The sequence below is a fragment of the Salvelinus fontinalis genome, chromosome 4, assembly GCF_029448725.1.
Source record: "Salvelinus fontinalis isolate EN_2023a chromosome 4, ASM2944872v1, whole genome shotgun sequence".
In the NCBI taxonomy this organism is placed as follows: domain Eukaryota; kingdom Metazoa; phylum Chordata; class Actinopteri; order Salmoniformes; family Salmonidae; genus Salvelinus; species Salvelinus fontinalis.
Genome location: NC_074668.1, coordinates 27,848,511 through 27,873,510, shown reverse-complemented (window position 1 = coordinate 27,873,510; position 25,000 = coordinate 27,848,511). Strand labels below are relative to the sequence as shown.

Genomic DNA, 25,000 nt, shown 5'->3' with positions numbered 1-25,000 from the left:
ATGTTAGGCTTAAAATGTGAAAATGACGACCAAATAGTTCTACCAACAGACATTTTTCCTTTAGCTAAAGCAAAACTATAGGTGACATGCCCTGGCACCACAGAACGCCTATCATCGATTCGATAGGCAGCCGCATAGACATGTCGCAATTTCAGCACCATGGACAGCGATCGGTAAACTATACTTGGTGAGTGGCGGGTGGGGAGGTGAACTCCTTTGCGGGGGTGTCTAGACAAACTGCGATACGCCAGTGTAGGCCAGGGAAGGTTAACAATTGCTTGTGAGCTGTAGCATTTCACTTTACTACTCTAAGTACTGATAAAAATTGATTTGTTTCGAGCACGGAAAAGGAGAAGGTGTGACAGTTGTACGGATGGGGGATTTGGAGCCAGGGGATAAATTGGACTTCAACCAGCCAGATCATTCAGGAGATGAATCAGGTTTACAAAAATCTTGAGGAACTTCTGGCTCACTGGTACACACAGCAAGCTGAGATGAAACAAACAACACACCTAACTACTAAATGATAATGACTTCACAGTTACAGTAGTATCTGCATGTTGTCTTAAACCTCTAGATTGGAAAGACACAAACCAAACTGAGGTTTGAACAAAAAGGGATTCCTATCCTATTCCTAATATCAACAGATTAACTTTAGAGTCTCTCTCTCTCTCTCTCTCTCTCTCTCTCTCTCTCTCTCTCTCTCTCTCTCTCTCTCTCTCTCTCTCTCTCTCTCTCTCTCTCTCTCTCACACGTGTGAGTCTTTTTTTTAACCGCTTTAAAGAGGTTTAGGTACAGATGGCTCATCCTCTCCGAGGACCCTGTCGCCTCTGCCTCCGTCTCGACCGCACCTGCTCCAAGATAAGACTGACGTTACAGTGGGCCTGGGCTAAAAATACTGTTAATGCACAGCACTATACTAACTTACTGCTGGTCTATAAGGCCCCCTGTAGGGTCTCAGTACAACACTGCATCCACTTATAGTCTATCCCTCGATCAACACTCCACCTCCATCTTAGGCTGGACAAAATAAGGCGAGGAAAGCAATGTTGCACATCTGGAAGAAATCCTGAGTAAAGAAAGAAAAGAGCATCCAAGCATCTCAAGACTATAACATCTAGCTACAAAAAGAAAGAAACGTGTGTCTGTGTAAAATAGTTGACCTATGATAACTGGTGCTCAGGGCTCCCTGGGTGATGTGGCAGTCTGTCTCTACGCTCCTCCTCTGCTCTATTTCCACCCAACGCAAACAGCAGTGGTCTCTACGTCCTGCTGCTTCCTCCTCTCCACAGCAGTACTAGAATAACAGGCTCTCTGGTCTGGTCTGGTCTGATACCAGGCAGTGCTGCTCTGGATGTCTGAATGGGACATTAGAGCGAGCAGCCATTAGGGGGCCAGTCAGAGCCGGCTGGGCCCAGAGCCGCAGCGTGGGGAATACCAGTGGTAGCCAAAACCAACAGCCAAACAGATGACCGCTTGATTATTTGGGGGGTGGGGGTCTACACTGTGGTCTCCATGTTTATTTTCTCCAAAGGCGGAACCCGTGTCTGAACGAATTACCGCTTGTCTCTCTTAACAAAACACTGGGAGCGATTAATGACGCTGGCCCGACCTGGCGTGGGTAAAATATGGGGTTTGATTTAAACAAACTGTTCCTTCTCAGTGGTGCATATCTCGTTACTCATTTGGCCATGTGCTGAGTTTAGGGTGATTGCCGGGGTCTATCCCTACCAACCCAACATGTGTGGTGCTGCGTGGAGCAGAGAAACCTGTCGTCTGTAGTCTCAGCCTGCTCTGTGGTAGCAGACAGAGAGGCTAAGAGTGCACTGACAGCAACACATACACTAAGTTTATGATACCACATGAGGAGTGTGCTGAGGGGGAGTTAGCAGTGGGCTGTACAAATACCAGAAGTGGACCACCCGCCTCCTATGAAAATACTTCATATGCCACGGCTGATTTTTCTGTTTGATTTGGACTCACTTCCCTAGTGTGGCCTCTCATCTCACACAGCATCCTTATGGCATGCTCTCCCCCTCAGAGTATGGATGTCCTTGCCCCGTCATGGAATTGAAACCCTTTTACTTCCATCCTGTTCTTGGCTATGGCGTTCCAATCTTTATAAGCCTGTGTGAACTGCTTCCCAAAACGTAAAATCCATTACAAGCATGTTTGTAATATCCATATAGGCTGCTGACTGTCCTCTGCCAGTGATTGTACATTATCCAAGCTGCATGTTTGCCCCAATCACCCACCATCTGGCTTTGTCAGTGAACATTACAGCCTCACAGCCTCATCTGCAAACAACATTGGCTCTGAACGCACAACACAGACAGGCTAAAAGCACAGAGCTGGGAGCTGGGATTTTCTTCAAACAAAACACAGCAGCAGAAAAACACACACAGCTCAGCTTAGACAACAAGTGTAGCTAGGAAGAAAGGATTGGGGGGGAAAAGCGTGTGGGGCGGCTCGAGCTGCATCCACACACAAACAAAGCACACTCTACATTCAAGGCTGACTAGCTTCAGAGATAAGACAACCGTCATGCATTTCCCAACCAAACAACGCAAATACCTCTGCCTATGCTGCAGCCGATTGTCTTCCTCTTGGCGAAGGAGAGATTATACTGGATTCAGATGAGTGGTGCCACAGCACTAGATCAGCCCCCTACTGAAACGGTCACTTAAACGGAGCTGCCCATGGGTTTGGTTGATTGGTTGGTTGGTTGGTGGCTCATTTCCATGGAGACGACAGCGTTCTGTCTACATGACAGAGTGGTTCTATGGCTCACAAGCTGGTTCCATAGCCGCAGGGGAGAGCAGATTATCTCCAAAGGAGCCTTTCCATTATTGGGAACCCTCTGATCTCACAGCCTTCGCCATGCCACAGTGAGATAGAGAGGACTGGGCTTCCTAAAGGGGCTCGGTCAGACAGAGCAGTGGAGACCACAGCTAAGTAGGGTTGGGTTGAGTTCTTTTTACTATCTCTATGTCCTGTCTATACTCTCAGCTCATCACCAATAGGAGCCAGCCACTTACCATCCTCTCTCTGTTCAAAAAGTGTGTGGCCAGCCGCCACAGAGCAAACGCTAGCTAACAAACGCTATATTAAACATTATCAACTGGGTAGTTCGAGCACTGACTGCTGATTGGCTGACAGCTGTGGTATATCAGACCATATACCACAGGTATGACAAAACATGTATTTGAATGACGTTGGTAACCAGTTTATTATAGCAATAAGGCACCTTGGGTCTGTGGTATATGGCCAACATACCACGGCTAAGGGCTGTGTCCAGGCACTCCGCGAGGTGACTTATTGCTTAAATATCTCACCCTCTTGTCTCGCAAACATGAGCCGATCAATGGTTAAATGGGCCTGCTTCGCATTTACTCATAGAGGGTGCTTCAGTACCGTGGTGTGTGGCGGAGCTCATCGGAGCGTGGGCCGATGGAATGTGTGCACAAATAGAAATGTCAGCCGAGGTGTAAAGAAGTGTCACCTCGAGGTCACAGCCGCGGCAACGCCACATCTGTTTTCCTGATTTGTTGCGCAGTGCCGCTGACGGCAGAAGTTCACACATGGGAGGTGTAAAGGTGATGGGGAAATAAAGACGGGAGTGCCCGCGCGCAGTTTATCATTTAACCCTGACCCCCGGTGTGTCGACTGGCCGGGGGAATGGCTGATCAAGCAAAGCGGTCCTCAGATGGCCACTGAAACAACTAAACCTCTTCTGTTCTGTCTGAGTAGAGGAGGAGGAAGAGGGGGGAGGAGGAGGAGGACGAACAGAAAGGCTCTGTTGCTCAAGCTACTCAGTGGCTCCACACAAAACAGTTTTGTATGTTTCAGAGACTGGATGAAGACAGCATGTGGATTCAATATAGTAAATCTAATACTCACTAAACTATCTATGACTCTGTATTGTAATAACAAGCACAACTGAGATAGCAAATCAAATCAAATTGTATTTGTCACATGCGCCGAATACAACCTTACAGTGAAATGCTAACTTACAAGTCCTTCCCAACAATGCAGTTTTAAGAAAATACCCCCCAAAAAAAGTAAGAGATAAGAATAACAAATAATTAAAGAGCAGCAGTAAATAACAACTGCGGGGCTATATACAGAGGGCACCGGTACAGAGTCAATGTGTGGGGGCACCGGTACAGAGTCAATGTGTGGGGGCACCGGTACAGAGTCAATGTGTCGGGGCACCGGTACAGAGTCAATGTGTGGGGGCACCGGTACAGAGTCAATGTGTGGGGGCACCGGTGACGAGGTAATTGAGGTGATATGTACATGTAGGTAGAGTTATTAAAGTGACTATGCATAGATAATGACAGAGAGTAGCAGCAGCAAAAAAGTTGGGGGGGAGGGATGAAAATAGTCGGGGTAGCCATTTGATTAGCTGTTCAGGAGTCTTATGGCTTAGTGGTAGAAGCTGTTTAGAAGCCTCTTGGATCTAGACTTGGCGCCGCCCTCCGTGCGGTAGCAGAGAGAACAGTCCACGACTAAGGTGGCTTGAGTCTCTGACAATTCCCAGGGCCTTCCTCTGACACCGGCTGGTATAGACGTCCTGGATGGCAGGAAGCTTGGCCCCGGTGATGTACTGGGCCGTACGCACTACCCTCTGCAGTGCCTTGCGGTCGGAGGCCGATCAGTTGCCATACCAGGCAGTGACCAACCCATCAGGATGCTCTCGATGGTGCAGCTGTAAAACCTTTTGAGGACCTGAGGACCCATGCTAAATCTTTTCAGGGGGAAAAAGTTTTGTTGTGCCCTCTTCATGACTGTCTTGGTGTGCTTGGACCATTTTAGTTTGTTGGTGATGTGGACGCCAAGGAACTTGAAGCTCTCAACCTGCTCCACTACAGCCCCATTGATGAGAATGAGGACATGCTCGGTCCTCCTTTTCCTGTAGTCCACAATCATCTCCTTTGTCTTGATCACGTTGAGGGAGAGGTTGTTGTCCTTGCACCACACAGTCAGGTCTCTGACCTCCTCCCTACAGGCTATCTCATCGTTGTCGGTGATCAGGCCTAACACTGTTGTGTCATCAGCAAACTTAATGATGGTGTTGGAGTCGTGCCTGGCTGTGCAGTCATGAGTGAACTGGGAGTACAGGAGGGGACTGAGCACACACCCCTGAGGGGCCCCCGTATTGAGGATCAGTGTGGTGGATGTGTTGTTACCTACCCTTATCACCTGGGGGCGGCCGTCAGGAAGTCCAGGATCCAGTTGCAGAGGGAGGTCTTTAGTCCCAGGGTCCTTAGCTTAGTGATGAGCTTTGAGGGCACTACGGTGTTGAACGCTGAGCTATAGTCAATGAATAGCATTCTCACATAGGTGTTCCTTTTGCCCAGGTGGGAAAGGGCAGTGTGGAGTGCAATAGAGATTGCATCATCTGTGGATCTGTTGGTGCGGTATGCAAATTGGAGTGGGTCTAGGGTTTCTGGGATAAGGGTGTTGATGTGAGCCATGACCAGCCTTTCAAAGCATTTCATGGCTACAGGCATGAGTGCTACAGAACGGTAGTCATTTAGGCAGGTTACCTTGGTGTTCTTGGGCACAAGAACTATGGTGGTCTGCTTGAAACATGTTGGTATATCGACTCAGACAGGGCGAGGTTGAAAATGTCAGTGAAGTCACTTGCCAGTTCGTCAGCGCATGCTCGGGGGTACACATCCTGGTAAACTGTTTGGCCCAGCAGCTTTGTGAATGTTGACCTGTTTAAAGGCCTTACTCACATTGGCTGCGGAGAGCGTGATCACACAGTCGTCCGGAACAGCTGATGCTCTCATGCATGTTTCAGTGTTACTTGCCTCGAAGCGAGCATAGAAGTGATTTAGCTCGTCTGGTAGGCTCGTGTCACTGGGCAGCTCTCGGCTGTGCTTCCCTTTGTAGTCTGTAATAGTCTGCAAGCACTAACACATCCGACAAGCGTCGGAGCCGGTGTAGTACGATTCGATCTTAGTCCTGTATTGACGCTTTACCTGTTTGATGGTTCGTCGGAGGGCGTAGCGGGATTTCTTGTAAGCGTGTTAGAGTCCCGCTCCTTGAAAGCGGCAGCTCTACCCTTTAGTTCAGTGCAAATGTTTCCAGTAATCCATGGCTTCTGGTTGGGGTATGTACGTACAGTCACTCATGGGATGACGTCCTCGATGAAGCAAGTGACTGATGTGGTGTACTCCTCAATGCCATCGGAAGAATCCCGGAACATATTCCAGTCTGTACTAGCAAAACAGTCCTGTCGTTTAGCATCTGCTTCATCTGACCTCTTTTTTTATAGACCGAGTCACTGGTCCCTGGTAACACGTTATATTCCTTTCATCATTCAATGATAAAAACAACATATTGAACAATATGCTAGGCAGCTGTATGGCCAGACATCACATAGCCCTCATAAACCACCTCCCAGAAAAGATCAGTGGTGGCTACAAGTGACTTAGTAATTGCTCCCTTAGCTGTTGTCTCTTCAGCTGCACTATAGCTGGATCCATATTCAGTCAATAAACCACTGAGACAGCTGCACAGAGAGAGGCCTAATCACAAAGCCTTCAACTACACGCCCACTCTCTGTCACAACAGCCTTGCGCCACCCATTGACACTGACGACAGCCAGTGATAAGGATGATGGACAGGTGTTGGGTTTCTTGCCAGCCTGGCGGTTCTCTTTAAGGACAGGGATGACAGGGACTGGCATGACTGCAGCTTCTGTCTAGAGTTGCACTCTATTAGAAAGTGGGGAAACGTTTCAAAAGTGTTTTGCAAGGACAAAGTAAAAAATAACATTTCGTGTTGGATTAGAAAGAGCCTCGTGGTTTTACTCTGCTTGGGACCATTTTAATCAGTTTTGTGCCTACTGAACACGACCCAGGTGGAGTAGCTAAAATATCTGCTTGGGGCCAATGTTAGGACGGCAAGTCCCCACTTAGCATAGCACAACTCTACACAGGAGCTAAGTTAATATATCATTAAGAGCGAGGTCTTGCACAGAGCAGTCCGTTTTCTAATGGAACTAAAATACCCTTTAAAGGGGACAACTAGCATTGATGTTGCAAGGGAACTAATTGCCCTTCTAGAAAAGCCTGAGAGAAAATGGACATTGAAAAAAAAAAAAAGTATATTTATGACAGAAAAACAGGACAAATATCTTGTGCTGCGGTCTGACATAAACTGTATTATAAACCTAACTAATCCCTCCAGGTGTCTTCCAGAGCAGAGGAGCGACCTGGGAGGTGCTGTGGATGTGGCTTAGTCCTGTTGGCACGCCTGCATCCCTGCCTCCCTGCCTCCCTGCCTGCCTCTCCCTATAAATAGAACATGACAATGTCGGCGTCATTTAAAACGCTATAAATATTGAAGAAGAATTAAAATAATTTATGGAAAAAGACGGTTTAACAGGGTGTGTTTTTCCACTCTCGCACGGCGGAGCAATGGGCAGCTGCAGTGCAGGCTGGGAATTCTGTAATTGCTTTTTCTCTCCCCGAAGCCAGCTTCCTGCCTTAAATCAAAAAAGGCAATCTCTGTCAGTAATGGCTCAATTAATAATTAAACAGGCGTCTTATCTTCACAGCGCTCCCTCTATTCATTTTCATCTCTCTGACAGGGACGACTGCACAAACAGCATTAGCACTATCAATAAGAGGAGCATTAATAACAGGCGCTTTCTCCAAAAACAAATCATCACCCAGCTCATAAGCGCTCCTATGACCGTGAACAATAATAGCTGAGGGGATTAATAAAGAAACAAACACAAACACGCTTTGGTTTTTCCACTGATTCTAGTGATGTTGTTTTTCCCCCGGCTGGCGACAGACAGCACAGGGAGGGAGAAACATATTAAGGGCCTGGCCATTCTGAAAGGATTTACTCCTGTTTAAAATTTAAATTGAATCAGGGAAACAAATTAGCTTTAGCACAGGCTTGACAACAACTACGGAGGTGGTAGTGTGGGGAGAGCAGTGATGGCGGAACCATAGAAATATAATCATTCTATTCTATGGGCGCAACATCCAGCTGAAGCATGGCAATTCTGGAACAACCCGGCTCCCCGTGGCACAGTACACAGTGTGTCTGTGGTCTATGTGCCAAATGACGAACCCCCCCAGCGCCCAGACGTAAGTGTTCTGTCAATACAGGCCATCAGGCCCTGATAAGAAAGCATTTCCAGCAAGCTGCGCTTCGTCAAACCAATCAGAGTAGGTACCGCAGTGAGGTTTACCGGGCTTAGATTCCTCCGCTGTGACGGCTGCATTTAATACAGCCCTGTAATCTGGCTGCGTGGGCTACAGAAAGCCCCTGCGCCCTCCCTGCGCTCTCGCTATTACACATCCTGTCTGCCCCCAACCCAGCCCAGCTCTGCCTGGCCCACTACCCGCTCGCTCCACTCCTCCACTCAGACTCAACAGCCTGCAAAGCTGATTAGCTGGTCATTATTTAAATGGGCGAAAGCCCACAAACACTGTGCCGCCGAGGCGCTGAGGTTAGCAACATCACAATGACCTGGCCAGAGGAGCACCGCCTGGTGCATTACAAACACACTCTCATCTGCTTGTTCTCCCTGCCCCTGACCCACCCAACCTCCCCCTCTCCTCCCTAGTCTCTTCTCTCTCTTCATGTATGCAGGAGGTATGACTGACTCTATTCTATATTCCTGGCTGTGTGTGTGGAGTGGACCTATAGGCTGCTATACCCAAGCCATAGCCCTGTTATTGACATGCAGCAAACAGCAGCCTTCAGGAGCAAAGGGCACTCAGCACCTATTGAGTGGCAGGCAGGGCTGCAGAGCAGACAGGCCGCTTGATTAGCGATTCGACACGGGGACCCTGGGCTGTGTAGCACATAATGAGAGCTTAGAGAGCTACCATGAGCTCATAGGAGGGAGAGAGAGAGAGAGAGAGGGGGAGGGGGGGGGGGGGGGGGCTTCAGCCCCACAAGGAATGGGTTCTCAACGATGGTACTGAGAATTCTGGATATGAAAAATACTCTGAAAAAAAGCTAGTCTGAATACCATTCCTCTGGATATTGGTGTTTGTATTGTATGGTGTTTATATATGAACAGGTAAGGATAAACAAAGCTAAATCCTCCACAGGGGAAGCTAAATGGTTTATTCATTAGTTAATTTGTTTACCCTCACGTCAATTAAGCTAATTAGTCTCTGACATCCGTGACGAGTTGATGTCTACATCCAACTACAGTGGATTCCACCTCCGTGACGCAAGCAGTAGTAACCTAAACCATGTCCCACCTTTAACCGTGGCTACAGTAAAAGTTACACGGAGTGTCAGTTGTGTGTGGTAGTGGTGGCTGTTGTGTTTTTTTCCACCACTTCTTCTGCTCTCTCTCTCCTCCTTCCTTTGTTCCGCTCGCCTAATCCAGTATGTGTGGGCCGGTAAGTTTAATGGAAACAATTTATTAAGTCCAGCTTAAAATGCCATCTGCTGCTAAGCCTCTCAAAGCCGCTAAGCTCCTGGTTTAGCCCTGAAGCTCGCTGTGTTCACGCTTACTGTAATGCGCTGTTTAAAATGAGCACAACGGGTCAAAATTAATCAGGATTATATGGGCACAAATCCACTTCAGAAATGGGTTTTCACCAATCTTTCTCCCCCACCTATCCCAAGATGCCCCTGGTTTGGCTCAGGGAACACATTGAGTTCGTCTGTCCACTCACATGAAACCCCTGTTAGACACGACAGAGCCAAAATGGCCTCCCAGGCAGAGTGAGAGAGCTAGAGTGCTGTTCCCCTCAGACATTTCCTGCTCTCACTAGCGTCTCTGTGTGTTTCCAGTTTCTGGTATGTAGGTGGTACGTCACTCTCTCTTTTTCCATAGGAGCTCTGCTTGAGTTTCGTAAGTACCCACAAAGTATGTTTATCCTCTCCTGGTGGCAGAACCCATACGTCCTCAGCAGCTACATTTAGCTTTTTATTCGCCTTCCAAGAACTGAGAAATGTCAACTCTGAACTGCAACCAGATCTCTTTCAATAAATGCAATGCCCCAAAGCCCCACACAAGACTTTAAGACAGTGTTTCTCCTCCAAGAAATCAATAATTCTCAGGAAGTTCACGACGAAGCTAAACAACAACTCTGAAAATGGTTAGGTAACGTCTGTCCTTTACCATACTGGAGCTAGCTGGTAGCTACCGGAACCTTCTTACCTAATCATTGGAAGCACCGCAGTCATGCACTAAGGTCAGACTCCAGAAGGTTGAAGAATACTGTTTTCCATAGCATAAAGAAAACCGCATTGATGCTGTGAAGAAGGTAGTAATACAGAGAAGAAGAAATCCCCTAGCAAATTATGAGGAGAAAACTGTTAGGATTTCTGAGTGTTACTAAAAGGGATACATTTGCCCTTTATCTTCTCCCCCGAGTCAGATGCACTCGTGGATACCATATATCTGTCTCTGTGTCCAGTATGAAGAAAGTTAGAGGTAGTTTCGCAAGCCAATGCTAACTAGCGTTAGTGCAATGATTGGAAATATATGGTATCTGCTAGCATGTTAGCTGATAGCATAGAATACCAGTCATTGCGCTAACATAGTTAGCAATTACGCTAGCGCTAGTTAGCAACTTCTTTCAAACTGCACGCGGAGACATAACAATGTTATCCACAAGTTCCTCCTACTCTGGGGAAAAAGATAAAGGGCCTCCTTGCCAAAATCCCGACGTATCCCTTTAAGGCCATTATTGTGGTTCACTGCCTTCAATGATTACTATGTCGGACTGTCAACTTGGTGATGATGCAGCTCATCTAAAATGACTAATGAAAGGTGAAATTGTCAGAAATGAGCAAAATGTCAAAATACAGAAAATTAGTCAAAATGCTCATTAGCACTTTACCAACTGTGTGCGTGTGTGTGTGTGTGTGTGTGTATGTGTGTGAGTGCCCCCAATCTCTCGGAGCCAAGAGCTGTGTAGGCCCAGTGATCAGAGGCTGAGAGGATTGTAGAATGTAGATTGGTCCCTAAGGACTGAGTGGCAGACTGGTAATAGGACATAGATACAATGCATGGTAAACTAGAGGAAAACATCCCCCAGGCTGCTCTGCATTCTGCACGCACGCACACGCACGCGCACGCGCACGCACACGCACACGCACACGCACACACACACACACACACACAGAGAGACAGAGACAGAGAGGACTTAAAACTAGGATCCATTACAGTACGTTGGCAAAGGGACTGCGTGCAATGGTAGCAGCTAACACGATAATAACCTCTCACTCATCACTGAATCAGATGATCCAGCCAGAGCCATCCCCTGGCTTTTCCTTTTCATCCTAATCCTAATCTGGTGCCCTTATTGTTGCCGGACTTTCACACACACACACTCACGCACGAGCACACACACACACACAGTGCCGTTGATCCCTGTGACAAACAGGCAGGGACCTCTGATGGGATTGCCTGGTTGTAATTCTCCAGTCCTAATCCCTGGGTCCGCATGGTGTGCATTGGACATGGAATGGGACTCACATTAGCAGGATTTCCCCAAGACCTGCTTGCCCACTGACACAGCTAGGCCCTCTCCAGACTGGATGTGGGAGAGAGTCAGTGTGTGTGTGTGTGTGTGTGTGTGTGTGTGCGTGCGTGCGTGCGTGCGTCTGAAAACCAGCAACTCGGCCAACAACAACAATCTAAACTGACAACGACGGTAGTACACTCGAGGCTTGGACATGTGTCCTGGCTGTTTTGAAAATCATGAGCTCATTACTGTAATGTCTGAAAGTTGTAATTTACTGTTTCTGTTCAGGCATAAAACAGGCTGGGTCCTAATCTATCCAAGGCAAGCTGGCCCGCAGACATGCACTCTTTCTATCTCCTCCTGAAAATGGTCCCATTTTACACAATATCCATCATGCGGCATCTGTTAATGGGTCTGGTTCCTGCCCTGGGGGAACGTGGACTACATACTGCTATCTTTCATCAGGCAGGGGATTGTCCACCCCTCCGCTCCCCTGCCCTCCTCCACATCCTTACACCAGCTCCCCATTCAGCCTGAGTACAGGTGCAGCACTCCTATCCTACACTCTTACTACCCCTAAACCCTCCGTCAATTCCCAGTGGACCTGTGATTATGTCGACTGAGAGGCTCAGGCCCCTCCCTCCTCATCCCTCCTCTGTCCTGGCCTCTGGCCGCCATTACTGTCTGGCCTGCTGTCAGAAGCCTTGTAGCCTGGGGGGACCTTCCCATTTATGGATTGGGAGCATGTGGCACGGAGCCTGTAAATCCACTCTAATGAGCCTGAATGTTGTGTGTGGGAAGGGAGATATGTAGGCCTTCGGTTGGGTGTCCCAATACAGTTCCACAGGGAAGAAAATATACAAACGTGGACGTTCTGATTTGTGCTCAATCAGATCAGAATCAGAAGACATCGTTGGCATGTTATAAACTGCCTCGGTGTTCATTGAAATGTAATCTATAAGGATGATAGTGGACAACACAGGGGGGGAAATGGTTTGTAGTGACTATAGAGGAACAAAAGTCTCACCTTTGGGTGTAGTGGGGGAAAATAGTTTGTCGGATCCTACATCAGATACCTGGAAGACAAGAGGAAGGAGAAACATGAATAGTCTGGTTAGATGGATGACCTGTGTGGAAGACATCGGTAGTTTCCATACGACGGTGGGACACCTCAGAGAACGTGACAAACTGCATTGCATTCATGACACAATAGAGGAAGGGATTGGATCCTTCAAAAACATCAGCCCAAATGTTCATGATTATAACACACTAATTCTATTCCATTGGGTCCAACAAGATGGCTAACATGGATGTCTCTATTGTGTCCAACAGACATATGTCCACTGATCTACTGTAACCTATGTATATGGACACAATAACTCTCACTTCCAATACAGCTCCTGTACTCTACTTCAGCCATAGATAATCATCACAGTGCCACCTTGACTTGTGTTTAATCTGCTTTATTGAGAAGCAGCCCCTTCTCTGCACCTGACTGAGTTCCTTATTCTCACAACGTCCCGCTCTCTAAGCAGAGCTGAATTCTTTCAGTCCAGACAGAGCCAAGGTAACATTAGGGGGCACTGTTGTGCCACCTGAGAGCCAGCCAGCCCACTCATACTCACAGCACATGAGGTTGTCAGAGAGGAGAGGAGAGGAGAGGAGAGGAGAGGAGAGGAGAGGAAGAGAAGAGGGTACTACTGTATGGTGGATCAGCCTCTGCAGGATCTTAGCAGGAGCTGAGAACGTACAAAGACCCCACACACAACACAATGAATGACCACAACGCGACACAATGAACCACCACAACGCGACACAATGAACCACCACAACGCGACACAATGAACCACCACAACAAGCTAATGCTGCTCAAGCGTCAATTGTAAATCAAAGAAAATCTAAGTCTCTTTCAAGCCGCACTGTAATACTTTTCATTATTGAACCATTGTCGTCAGAATATGATTTTAGGAGAAAATGTCACGTTAAATATTTGCTTCATCCAACTCTGCATTAAATCCCTACTATATCATTTCCACAGTTATAAAGGTTCAGTTGAGAGAAGTTATTTAAGGCGAGTCCCTCCTGAGAGTTGAGCAAATATACCACTGTGAGTAATGGCCAGAGACAAAAAAGCTGGAAGGGGAAAAAGGCATCTGACTATGAAGTGACAGCAGAGACGTGTAGACTAAACACTGGGAGCGTTTCCCTCCCTGGTCAGATGTATGTGGAGATTCTGGCAAGCCTCTCCAGAAAGAAAACACACCATACATTTGAACAAAAATACACATCGAACCGGCCGGCGAGACACAGAACTTTTAAACACAGCTCTGGAGTCATAAATCAACCACAGACAACCTGCTATTTTGCGAGAGTGTGACAAAAGTATGCATCGACAAGATAATATTAACACGGAACATCTTCCTTATCCTACGAGGTCAGTCTTGGTGTAAATCACTGTTTCCCCTCCTCGCCTCCTCGTTGGGACTAAGAAAAGCTGTTAAAACGGAGCATATGCTTCATCCATTGGGCCCCAGTGTCCTTAACTGCCATCATTGTAGTTTACACAGCACAAAGAGAACATATGTAAAGCACTGTCAGTGAATCAGAGAGAGAACACACTGTAAACACAGATGTCGCTCCTTGGCTTCTCTCAGTCTGCTCAAGTGTTTTGAAGACTCTTCTTCTAAGACCTTCCAATCTAGACACTGCTACCGCCTTTACTGAACACTGGACTAAAGTGTTTATGTGGAGACACCCTCTCCTTTAATATAAACTATAACAGTGCTCCTCCAGCCTCGAAAGTGCTCCAATAACTCTTTAACACCCAGTCAAGGTATGGTACAGTATAAGGGCATGGTGTATTTTCAGTACAAGGCAGAGGTAGAGGTGAATCCTTAGCTTCAGGAGCAGTGTTGTCGTGTTGCATTCCACCCTGTTGGTGAAGAGGAGAACATGGCAGTGTTCTGCATTGGCCTCCTCCATTCTCCCAGAAGCAGGGCGTCTGCAACACTACGCTCTTTGTGAGCTAGCGCTCCACATTAAACGCTCCATGTAGCAAGCCTCGCCACCCGTCCGCCCGTCTGAATCCCTGGCTGCCCTGGAGGGCCTGTGTGAAAATATGGATCATGAGAAATGAATGCTAGTCAAGTGGACACGGGAGCTGGGTCGAGGTCTGGGTGCTGGGTGCTCGGAGAGGCACACGCGGTCATGAAAACAAAATGGTTTGGTCATACTCTAAACTGCAACTATTACTAGTCCAACGCTCTATCCACTAGGCTACCTGTGTTGGATGTCAAACAGGGGTGTCAAACTCATTTTGCCCCAGTGGCCGCATTTGGTCTTTAACGAGGTCCGGATGGCCGCACTGAAAATGTATTATATTTCCTTGCTGTCAAAACTAGCAAAAAATAGTCCTCTATCCATTGTTTTTTGGGAATTTTCGACGCTACCTGACTGTCTAGGGAATGTCAGCGAGCTGGACAGTCAAGAAACTGAATGAATATAGGTCCATTATCATGTCTACACAGTTTCAATTTGATTTAGTCATTTTAAAGTACATTGAGTTTGTTTCCCTCCCCCACAGTTGTTTTTTTACTCAAATCACCCGTGGGCCGGACTAAGACCTCTGTATTCGTATGTGTTCAGTAAAGGTGAATTCTGTTGCTAGCTAATTGTTTCTATATTCCAACAAACTTAGTTGTTTCAACAACCAGTGTTTAGATGTAATGCTCTGTTTTGTATCCACTCTTCTCCACATGAGTCAGTAATTCCTAATTACAAGGCCAAAATACAAAGGCAGTTCTTAGGCATGCCAAAACAGGGTCTGCTTTTGGCAAAATGTTATTGCTATCCTTATGAACTTCTGGGTTAGCTTGATCAAGTTAACATTTTTCCAGAGGGCTGTTCTGTTGGCAGTTTCTGCGCCTGTGGCTGCGGTGCGCAGAGGTCATGTATAAAAGAAAACTAAATCACACTCTCTTTGTTGAGGGGAACCCTGGCCACTATGAAAAAACAGACAGGGAATGAAAGAGGAGAACTGAAAAAGAGGAGAGGGGAGGAAAGGAGAGGGGGGGGGGCACCAACCAAAGGCCAGGTTTTCCAAAGGAAACAGAGAAATCTAACAATTTAAAAACAAAGGAAATTCAAGCCACATTGCTGCGAGCCAAAAGCCCTTGGACTGGGCCGCAGGAAGCCTGACCTTTGGGGCAGTCTGCTATTTGAGCCAGAGGCTTCGTGGCCTGGCCTTCTCTCAGGAGAGCCGTCAGCAGGCCTTAGCTTTCCTTCTCTATTCTATTCATTAGCCATGCTTTATGATTCAGCTTCCTCTGAGCCACACAAGGGCTCCCTGAGGAAACATGCTGCCTGCCTGCTGGAGAGAAAAAAGAGAGAAAGAAAAACGGGGGGAAAAATGCAACAAGGAGGTCATAGGCCTCAGCGGGGGCCTGCTCACAGCAGCTGTGAAATTCTCTCGTTTCCTCACCAGTCCTGGTGTGGGGAGAGCGAGAGAGAGGGAACGAGGCAGGTAGGCGGTGGAGGGGGGTAGGGGCGTGTAATCACACCAACGGAGTGCTAACTCCCCAAACAGCCACACGCAGCACCATAATTCCAAGATTTAGGGAATGCCAAATTACGAATTACACCACTGTTGAAGTCCCTCAACTTCCCAGAACACGTCTGACGTATTGGCTGCATAAATCTCCTGATAATAGCACACAGAGGGAGGGAGTGGGAAAACCAATACCCAGCATTTAGTGAGACACTTAATGTAGTGGGGGCATTTCTACATCTGCTGTCACTGCAGAGAAATATAACAAATTGTTAGCAATTGTAAAAAGCATTAAAAGCATTTCCACAAAATTCTGCACAATGAAGCTAATGAGCTTTGGCTGTAGCTCTGTAGCGGGCTGGGTAGAAAGGTAATCAACAGAATGACCTTCAGCCATGAATTTATGAAAGGCATTGATCAGTTAAGGATGTGATTTCACAACAACAGGAAGGTCAGCAATTACCCACATTCAATTAACCTCATTTAGAAAATACTGCTGAGAGACCAATTTCCCAGTGCTTTATATCAAACGATCCATCCGGGGCGAAGCCTTACCTTTGATCTACAGCTCGTATTGCGTGCTTTGCATTCTTGAACACTGAGCTAGATATTCCAAATGGAGAAGGGGGGGGGGGGGGGGTGCTATAGGTACGTGTGGATGGTTAGGGAGAAAACAAAACCATAACAAAATGCCAAATAGAGACCCGAGCAGATAACCCTACTCCCAGTCCTCGTGAAAATAATCTCTGGGTACATTTTGTACAGAATAGAACTGTAAAATCACTTGACTGTTTAACTGCGGAATACTAAAAAGAGACTATGCTGGAGCTGTGCGAGGGATTCTGTTGTGGTTCCAAACCCACAAACTTTCACATTTGACTGTTTGTATTTCAATCATAGCAGATGCTCTTTTCCACAATGACTATCCTCCTGATCCCTTTGGGAGGCATGTAACAAACACCCATTGTCCACCACAGACCAGCTATGGCCTATAACACTCCAACCAAATGCATGCAGTGGGTTTAGCTGACAAAGACATGGGAACAAACTTACTGTATTTCAACCATGGGCCGATACTGATCGATAGTGATGATGCCTTACTGCCTCTGCTCTACCTTTGAGCCTAAAGTCGGGATTCTTTTTACACAAAGCCAATCAATATGCATCATATTCCCTGTAGTGCTGTTTGATGCATGAACCATTCAGCCATATGTTCCTCCAACATCCCCCTGCATCCCTCCCATGGTACAACCCACCTACCACCATCCATCCATGGGGAGAGGAGAGGGAAGGCAGGGCAGGGATGGTGTGTCACTACCCCTCCTTTTCTGTCTGGACTAACACAGGTGTGGGCACTGGGCGACCATGACATGGTGCAACACTGCACATCACAGAGCATCCACTTCACAGACCATTCATTTATCAAAGCGGGAGAGGGAGCAGAGAGAAAGAGAGATATGCGGAGGGCGGTGGGGGGACTCAGAGGAGCCACGCTAGCTGGCACAGACAACCAAGCTCTCAATTACCCTGGCAGCCCCACTCTGTCCCTGCCCACCCGCCACCTCCCCACACCACCCGCCACACACTTCTGTTAATTTGCAGCCCGGGTTGGTGTTTCATCACTGTCACCCTGCTCCGACACCTCCTCTCCTCTCCTTCTCCACTGTCACCCAATGGCCAACACCCCTCCAACCTCCTCTAGCCACCCTCTGGCTTCAGCCACCTCCTCCTGCCTCCTCTAGCCACCCTCTGGCTTCAGCCACCTCCTCCTGCCTCCTCTAGCCACCCTCTGGCTTCAGCCACCTCCTCCTGCCTCCTCTACCCACACTCTGGCTCCAGCCACCTCCTCCTGCCTCCTCTACCCACACTCTGGCTCCAGCCACCTCCTCCTGCCTCCTCTACCCACCCTCTGGGTCCAGCCACCTCTAGCCACCCTCTGGCTTCAGCCACCTCCTCCTGCCTCCTCTACCCACACTCTGGCTCCAGCCACCTCCTCCTGCCTCCTCTACCCACACTCTGGCTCCAGCCACCTCCTCCTGCCTCCTCTACCCACCCTCTGGGTCCAGCCACCTCCTCCTGCCTCCTCTACCTACCCTCTGGCTCCAGCCACCTACTCCAGCCTCCTCTACCCACCCTCTGGGTCCAGCCACCTCCTCCTGCCTCCTCTACCCACCCTCTGGGTCCAGCCACCTCCTCCTGCCTCCTCTACCCACCCTCTGGGTCCAGCCACCTCCTCCTGCCTCCTCTACCCACCCTCTGGGTCCAGCCACCTCCTCCTGCCTCCTCTACCTACCCTCTGGCTCCAGCCACCTCCCATGACTCCTTCATCCCCTTACAGCCATTCTGCCATTAAGAGCTGGGACTGGATCCAAAGCCGCCACGGAGGTCGTATTTCATCTGCCATTTATGTAACAATCATGTCAGGGTAGCCATTGCTTTGATAAATATTTCCCCTCAGCAACAACCACGCATAAAGTGAAATCACTCTCTAACCCCAACCCTCTTGCTTGCTCGCCATTTGGCATACCTGGGCTGAATTCATAGCGTCTCAGAGTAGGATCGCTGATCTCCAATCAAGTTTAGCATTTTAGATTATAATGATTAATATTACATGTACAGGGGTACCTGATGCTAGATCAGCACTCCCTACTCGTAGATGCAGTACAGTAGCAGTAGAACCCGAAATGTCACGCGGTGGGACTGACACAGCAGCTAACGTGAAGGTGGATCTGAGACTGCAGTGGCTGCTGCTGTGTTCAGCCATACATGACTGGCCCGCCCGCCTGCCTGTCTGCCGCCGCACTGCAACAGGGACACCAAATTAATTATCTCCCTCCTCTGATCTACGCTCGTTTGTCCTTCTTATACTCCTCCTCTGTTCCACAAACTTAATGACCTCCCGAGTGGTCGTTTATCATAAGCCCGCGAGCATTTCCCCCACACTGTCAGGCAGATAGGCAGGGTTAGCAGGGAGGCGGGGGGCTGGAGGGAGAGAGGGAGGGAGGGAGGACGCCCCACCAGTCAGAACAGGTGTGGCATGGCAAGATTATAGACACCCCTCCACATACACACCCAGACGTGTAAAGAAGACAGAGACACACTCCCACGTGACTGTCAACCAGAAACCATTAGATATTGAGCCTCCCTATCCCAGAGCATAATCAACATAGTAATGCATTCCACAGAGTGACTCTGCAAAATGGAGTCGTCCCCCCTGCACACGGTGCCGTTTTCACAGCCAGCCATGATGTGTGTGTGTGTTTCAAGTTTCACGTTTTTATTGTCACATGCACAAGTACAGTGAAAGGCCTTTCTTGCTGGCTCTTTCCCAACAATGCCGCAATCAATATCAGTAGCACTATAACAAATAAATACAAAAGTCAAGTGCGTCTTTGTGTGTGCGCAGGGGAGACGACTCCATGGTCTTCCTTTCCCTAGCAACAGTGGCAGGGTAAGTAAATGTGGAGAGAGAGAGAGAGAGAGAGAGAGAGAGAGAGAGAGAGAGAGAGAGAGAGAGAGAGAGAGAGAGAGAGAGAGAGAGAGGGAGAGAGAGAGAGAGAGGGGCTCGAGCTTTGTGTAAAATATTACCCTGCATCTCAGATACCACTCCCCCTTCTCCCTTTACCATCACCCCCCACACCCCTCACCAATCTCACCTTCCCTTCCCTTCCCTTCCCTCCCCCTTCCCCCCTTCCCTCCCTGCTGTTGAGGAGCAGTTGCTAGCCCTTATCATGGCCGCCTGTCAGTTTATTATATAAATTAGCAGCCTATCAGGGGAGTGCAAGGGCCCGTTTCATCAGCAGGAGAAGGGCAGAGGCATGGCATTAAAGCCCCATGCAGCCAGAGATAGGCAGGGTCACAAATCACAGCGGCAGCAGCCCCCACTACTACCATCAGCCTCCTGGGCCCACCGTAACCAGATAAAGAGAAATTAGGAAAACAGACATGACATATTTCACAGTACTTGGTACCTGGAGGGGAGGAGGGGAGACAAATGAAAACCTCAACCAAGGGAAGAGGAGAAAAATAAGGACTGAGGGAAATCGAATAAATCAAAAAGAAAGGAAGAAAAACTCAACTGCGAAGGCAGGAAATGACAGTCAGAGTTGCTTAAATCAGATTACCGGATTTAAATTCCCTTTGAATTAGGGAACTGGGCAAGCTATCAGTGCCAGTTAAGTGAACCTGTGCATTGATATTCCTGTTTCACATTCCAACAGAGATAAACCGCTGAGAATGGCTTTCATTAAACAGCATAATGCACCGAGCCACATGCTAAATTGGCCTAATAAAGGAAAGACAGACGAAATCATCTAAGCTATCACTATCCATTCAACTCAATTAGCCCCATGCTGAATCTGAACCTAAAAGATGCAGGTAATAAAACAAGGATAATATGTGGCTAGCTAGGCTAGCTCCATCTCTAGCCATGTCACATAACACAGAGTGAGGGATCACACTGACAGAGATGGTGTTATCTACCTTGCAGGGTTAAATAACCGTCAGTAGCACAGTCATCGTACTGTGATAAGAGTCCTGTAGGGGGCTGGCAATCACTATGGGCTAGGTGGAGGTCTGAAAGACCAGGCAGGAAGGAGATATAGCCTGGTGGGAGACGGTAGGGAGGAGGAAGATATAGCCTGGTGGGAGACGGTAGGAGAAGGGAGATATAGCCTGGTGGGAGACGGTAGGAGAAGGGAGATATAGCCTGGTGGGAGACGGTAGGGAGGAGGAAGATATAGCCTGGTGGGAGACGGTAGGAGAAGGGAGATATAGCCTGGTGGGAGACGGTAGGAGAAGGGAGATATAGCCTGGTGGGAGATGGTAGGAGAAGGGAGATATAGCCTGGTGGGAGACGGTAGGGAGGAGGAAGATATAGCCTGGTGGGAGACGGTAGGAGAAGGGAGATATAGCCTGGTGGGAGACGGTAGGAGAAGGGAGATATAGCCTGGTGGGAGACGGTAGGAGAAGGGAGATATAGCCTGGTGGGAGACGGTAGGAGAAGGGAGATATAGCCTGGTGGGAGACGGTAGGGCGGAAGAAGATATAGTTTGCATCCCAAATGGCACCCTATTCCCTATGTAGTGCACTCCTTTTGACCAGGGCCCACAGGGTCCCATTCGGGATGCAACCATAGCCTGGCTCAGCCCAGCAAGTTCAGCATGGATAGCTGGCCCACAGCACTCCAAGCCCTCCTCCTCTCCTGCTCTTTAAAGAGCCAGTGCAGACGTTTTTATCTCAATATCAAATCATTTCTGGGTAACAATTAAGTACCTTACTGTGACGGTTTTCAATTAAACTGGTCAAATAGAAACGAAAATTGATTCTTATCAAAGAGCAATTTCTCAAGCAAGAATATTGCTAGGACTGTCTGGGATAGTGGTCTTAGTGCGGAAGCGAAAACTGAAAACTAGCTGCTATTGGCAGAGACGTTTGGAACTGTTTTCTTATTGATCTATTAACTCATTTACTGCCAGGCCAAAACTCCATCCCACCAAAACAGGCTGAAATCTCAGGTGGTCTTTTCAAATAGCTCTTACACTAAAAGGGAATTATTATAATTTTCGTAATTTCACTGTATTATTCCAACCTTATAGTGTGGAAATATATATACAACACAGGACAATCACGTTTTTAACTGCACTGGGCCTTTATGTCAGAATCTCTCTCTCTCTCTACTGACTGACTGACAGACTGGCAGCTGAGACCCGAGATAGTCAGGAGGGAGGCGGCTATTATAGTCAAGGCTTGCTGGTCTCTAATTGGTTGGCTGACAGCCTTGACCAATCCCTCATCTTCCTCCTGTGTGGGTGTCTTCCTAATCTCCTAGGCTCACTTCCTTTTGTTAGGTACCTTAACCCAATCCTGACAATAATTAAAAGTATGTGATGAAAAATACCATCCATGTCAAAGCCTCAGGTGCATGACAACAAACTTCCCATCTGTATTCAAGGCCACCATTGTTTTCACCAGCATCCTCATACTTTTTTGAATTTATTTCGTATTTTTTTATTTAACCTTTTATTTAACCAAATCGTTTACATTTTTACAATTTTTAATTTAACCTTTTTTAAATAGGCAAGTCAGTTAAGAACAAATTCTTATTTACAACAAAGGCCTACCGGGGAACAGTGGGTTAACTGCCTTGTTCAGGGGCAGAACAACAGATTTTTACCATATCAGCACGGGGATTCAATCCAGCAACCTTTCGGTTACTGGCCCAACGCTCTAACCACTAGGCTACCTGCCGCCCCAACTATGGAGGCATTGTTCCTGTAGAAAGGATCAAAGTACCACAGGATACGCTATAATAATCCACGTCTGCTGCAGTGGCGCTCCATCACCAACCACCATCCTAACAGACACGCATATCACTCTGGTGATGTGATGTGACATGAGCCCACTGTGACATGAGCAGCTTCCAAAATGGCACCCTTTTACCTATTTAGTGCACTACTTTTGACCAGGGCTCATAGGACTAGTAGTGCGCTATATAGGCAAAAGGGGGCCATTTGGGCACAGCCTTGATCGCCCTGCGGTGGGGAGAGGATAGCTGGAGGCAGTGTGGTTGGTAGGCAGAACCACCTCTCCTCTTACTGCAGCTTGTTAGAGGAAGGTGTCTTAAAGCGCCGCTCAATAGAACTCTTGTTCACCCTGTTTCCCTTCCAACCAGAACAATGTCTAGGTGAGTCATCTAGTGAGCCTACCTCAGGCTAAAAACTAAGTTCTATTCCTCCTCACTGACTTAAGACCACACTGACTGTAGCCGCTTTGGCTTTGACTTTGACTTGAAGGAATTCAACCGAAAAGGGATGTTTCTTTAATGCAGTGATAACAAGGCACTGTGACCCTTCTCCTTCCCTTCCCTCCAACCCACACACAGTGTATTTTCACCAACCCAGGGAGGCTGTCTCACTAGGAGAAGAAAAGGCCTGTCTGACACCACACTGAACAGTGTGGTAGCCCGTGGTATGCTCTTCCAAGCACTGAGGACAGCTTTAACGAGAGGAGAAATGCGCAGAGGGTGGCACATTTTCACCCGGCCGTGCCATGACGTTAACATGAATCATTCCCCTCTCTAACAAAAATAAATGTTGTGCCAGAGCAGAGCAGGGATCCAGAGCAGAGCTGAGCTGACTGTGGGTGGGGTGGGATGGGGGGGCTGCGGAGCCAAAGCGCCACACACACTTTAGACTCATTACCCATACTGTCCACACCCACATCCTGGACTGACTGAGTGATACAATTTATTATATTATTAAATACATATCCTACAACCAGAAACACGAAAGAACTAGCAGTACATACAATAATAAGAGGGTATACTGTTTGTGTGTTTTGGCATGCCAGGATGCGGTCGCTAGGGTAGGAGACTTTAGCCCGAGTCTTAGACTTTATGTCAGGGTGCTACAGTCGTCCTGGCTAGCTACCGTAACACACCAGCTCCACCTGACCTTTCTCCTGTCAGCATGGCTCTGCACTCTCTCACACGGGTCTGCTGGAGGACTGGAGTGCGTAATAGCATCTCCCAACTGTCACAGCAGTGGAATTCAGTCAGGGATTTAGGAATCCCGCTCATATGTCAGCCACCGGCGTGAAAGTAGGCCAGGCTCTCACAGGATCAATACAGCCACTTGTCTGACGGCTGGTGGAGAAAGGGAGGCAAAGTGGAGCAGGGAGGGAGGGGAGTGGAAAACTGAAATGGCAGCTCGGGGGGCAGGAACTGGCAACCCTGGGCAACACATACCCCCTGGCCGCCCCCTTACCCCCTTCCACTCCTCTCCAGCCCCTTACCCCCCCTTCACAAACAGACATGGTATGCGCTATATAAAGGAGGCTCAGACCTAAGCCCCTGTTCATGTTGGAAAGAGACGCGGCACGTTAAGTGGAATTTACTTTTAAAGCAGACACCAGGCCTCGGGTTACTGGCAGCTGAAATCCAAACTTCTCTGGGAGGCCTTGCGCCCAGGCCAGGCAGGACACCCAATGCCCAGGCAGCGCTTTAGAAATACTTCTCCCACCCACTCAGCTGTCCTTAAAAATAGATGGATGGAGAATGGAGGAGGGAGAGAGGGGGAGCAGGGGTCAGCCCACCTTTATGTTGCATCATTACACCTCCATGTTTATGAGGGGAGAGACTTCCACCACCGCCAAACGCGGTAACACGTCTACATCGTTGGCCGAGGAAGAAGAGGCCGGGCGGTGTGTTTCTGGGTTTGCGGTCTGTCAGGTGCTCATTGGTTGATGGACTTCAGTTGGTGACAAGATGGTGGGAGGAGGGGTCAGGGTCCTAACACCTGGGGGGGTCCAATATAGAAATGGCAGCCCAGCAACTGTGCTTTGACCCCTGTGGCATTAGAGGCATGCATCCTTTATTTGGAGTATGGCATTGGCTTTTTATTGACGTCTTTATTTTACTCGTGACTGCATAGCATGACACAACCGGGGCCCAGGCATGTCAGAGAGACAGTTTATGAGGGGAATGCTGGGGCAGACAGTAGACAGGGGGCGTGTCCCAAATGGCACCCTATTCCCTCTATAGTGCACTACTTTTGACCAGGGCCCATAGGGAATAGGGTGCCAGAGTGCACTACTTTTTGACCAGGGCCCATAGGGAATAGGGTGCCAGAGTGCACTACTTTTGACCAGGGCCCATAGGGAATAGGGTGCCAGAGTGCACTACTTTTGACCAGGGCCCATAGGGAATAGGGTGCCATAGTGAACTACTTTTGACCAGGACCCATAGGGAATAGGGTGCCATTCGGGATGCACGGTGTTGTTGGCCGGTCCTATTCCACTCCCACAAAGCACTGCATTGTGCTCGTGCTCCTCTCTCATTGGCTTGCTCCAGATGTGTGACTTACGAAGGCTTGAGATGTATAAATACTCAAGGTGGCACATCACTGTGAATACCTGGAGCTTTGCTCTTTGGCGCTGAGCTAACCGTGGCTAAGCGCGTGCTGCTATTGACAGACCAGGG

At 48.3% G+C, this 25,000-nt stretch overlaps 1 protein-coding gene across 10 annotated transcripts in view; it reads right to left on the bottom strand.

The window, feature by feature from the left end:
* LOC129853455 (autism susceptibility gene 2 protein-like) overlaps window positions 1–25,000 on the bottom strand; it is a 412,695-nt gene that overhangs the window by 31,799 nt on the left and 355,896 nt on the right. For all 10 annotated transcript variants that reach the window (XM_055919505.1, XM_055919511.1, XM_055919507.1 and 7 more), the window contains one exon: window positions 12,502–12,550. In XM_055919505.1, coding sequence (XP_055775480.1) covers window positions 12,502–12,550 — 49 coding nt within the window. The remainder of the gene's footprint in view (window positions 1–12,501; window positions 12,551–25,000) is intronic.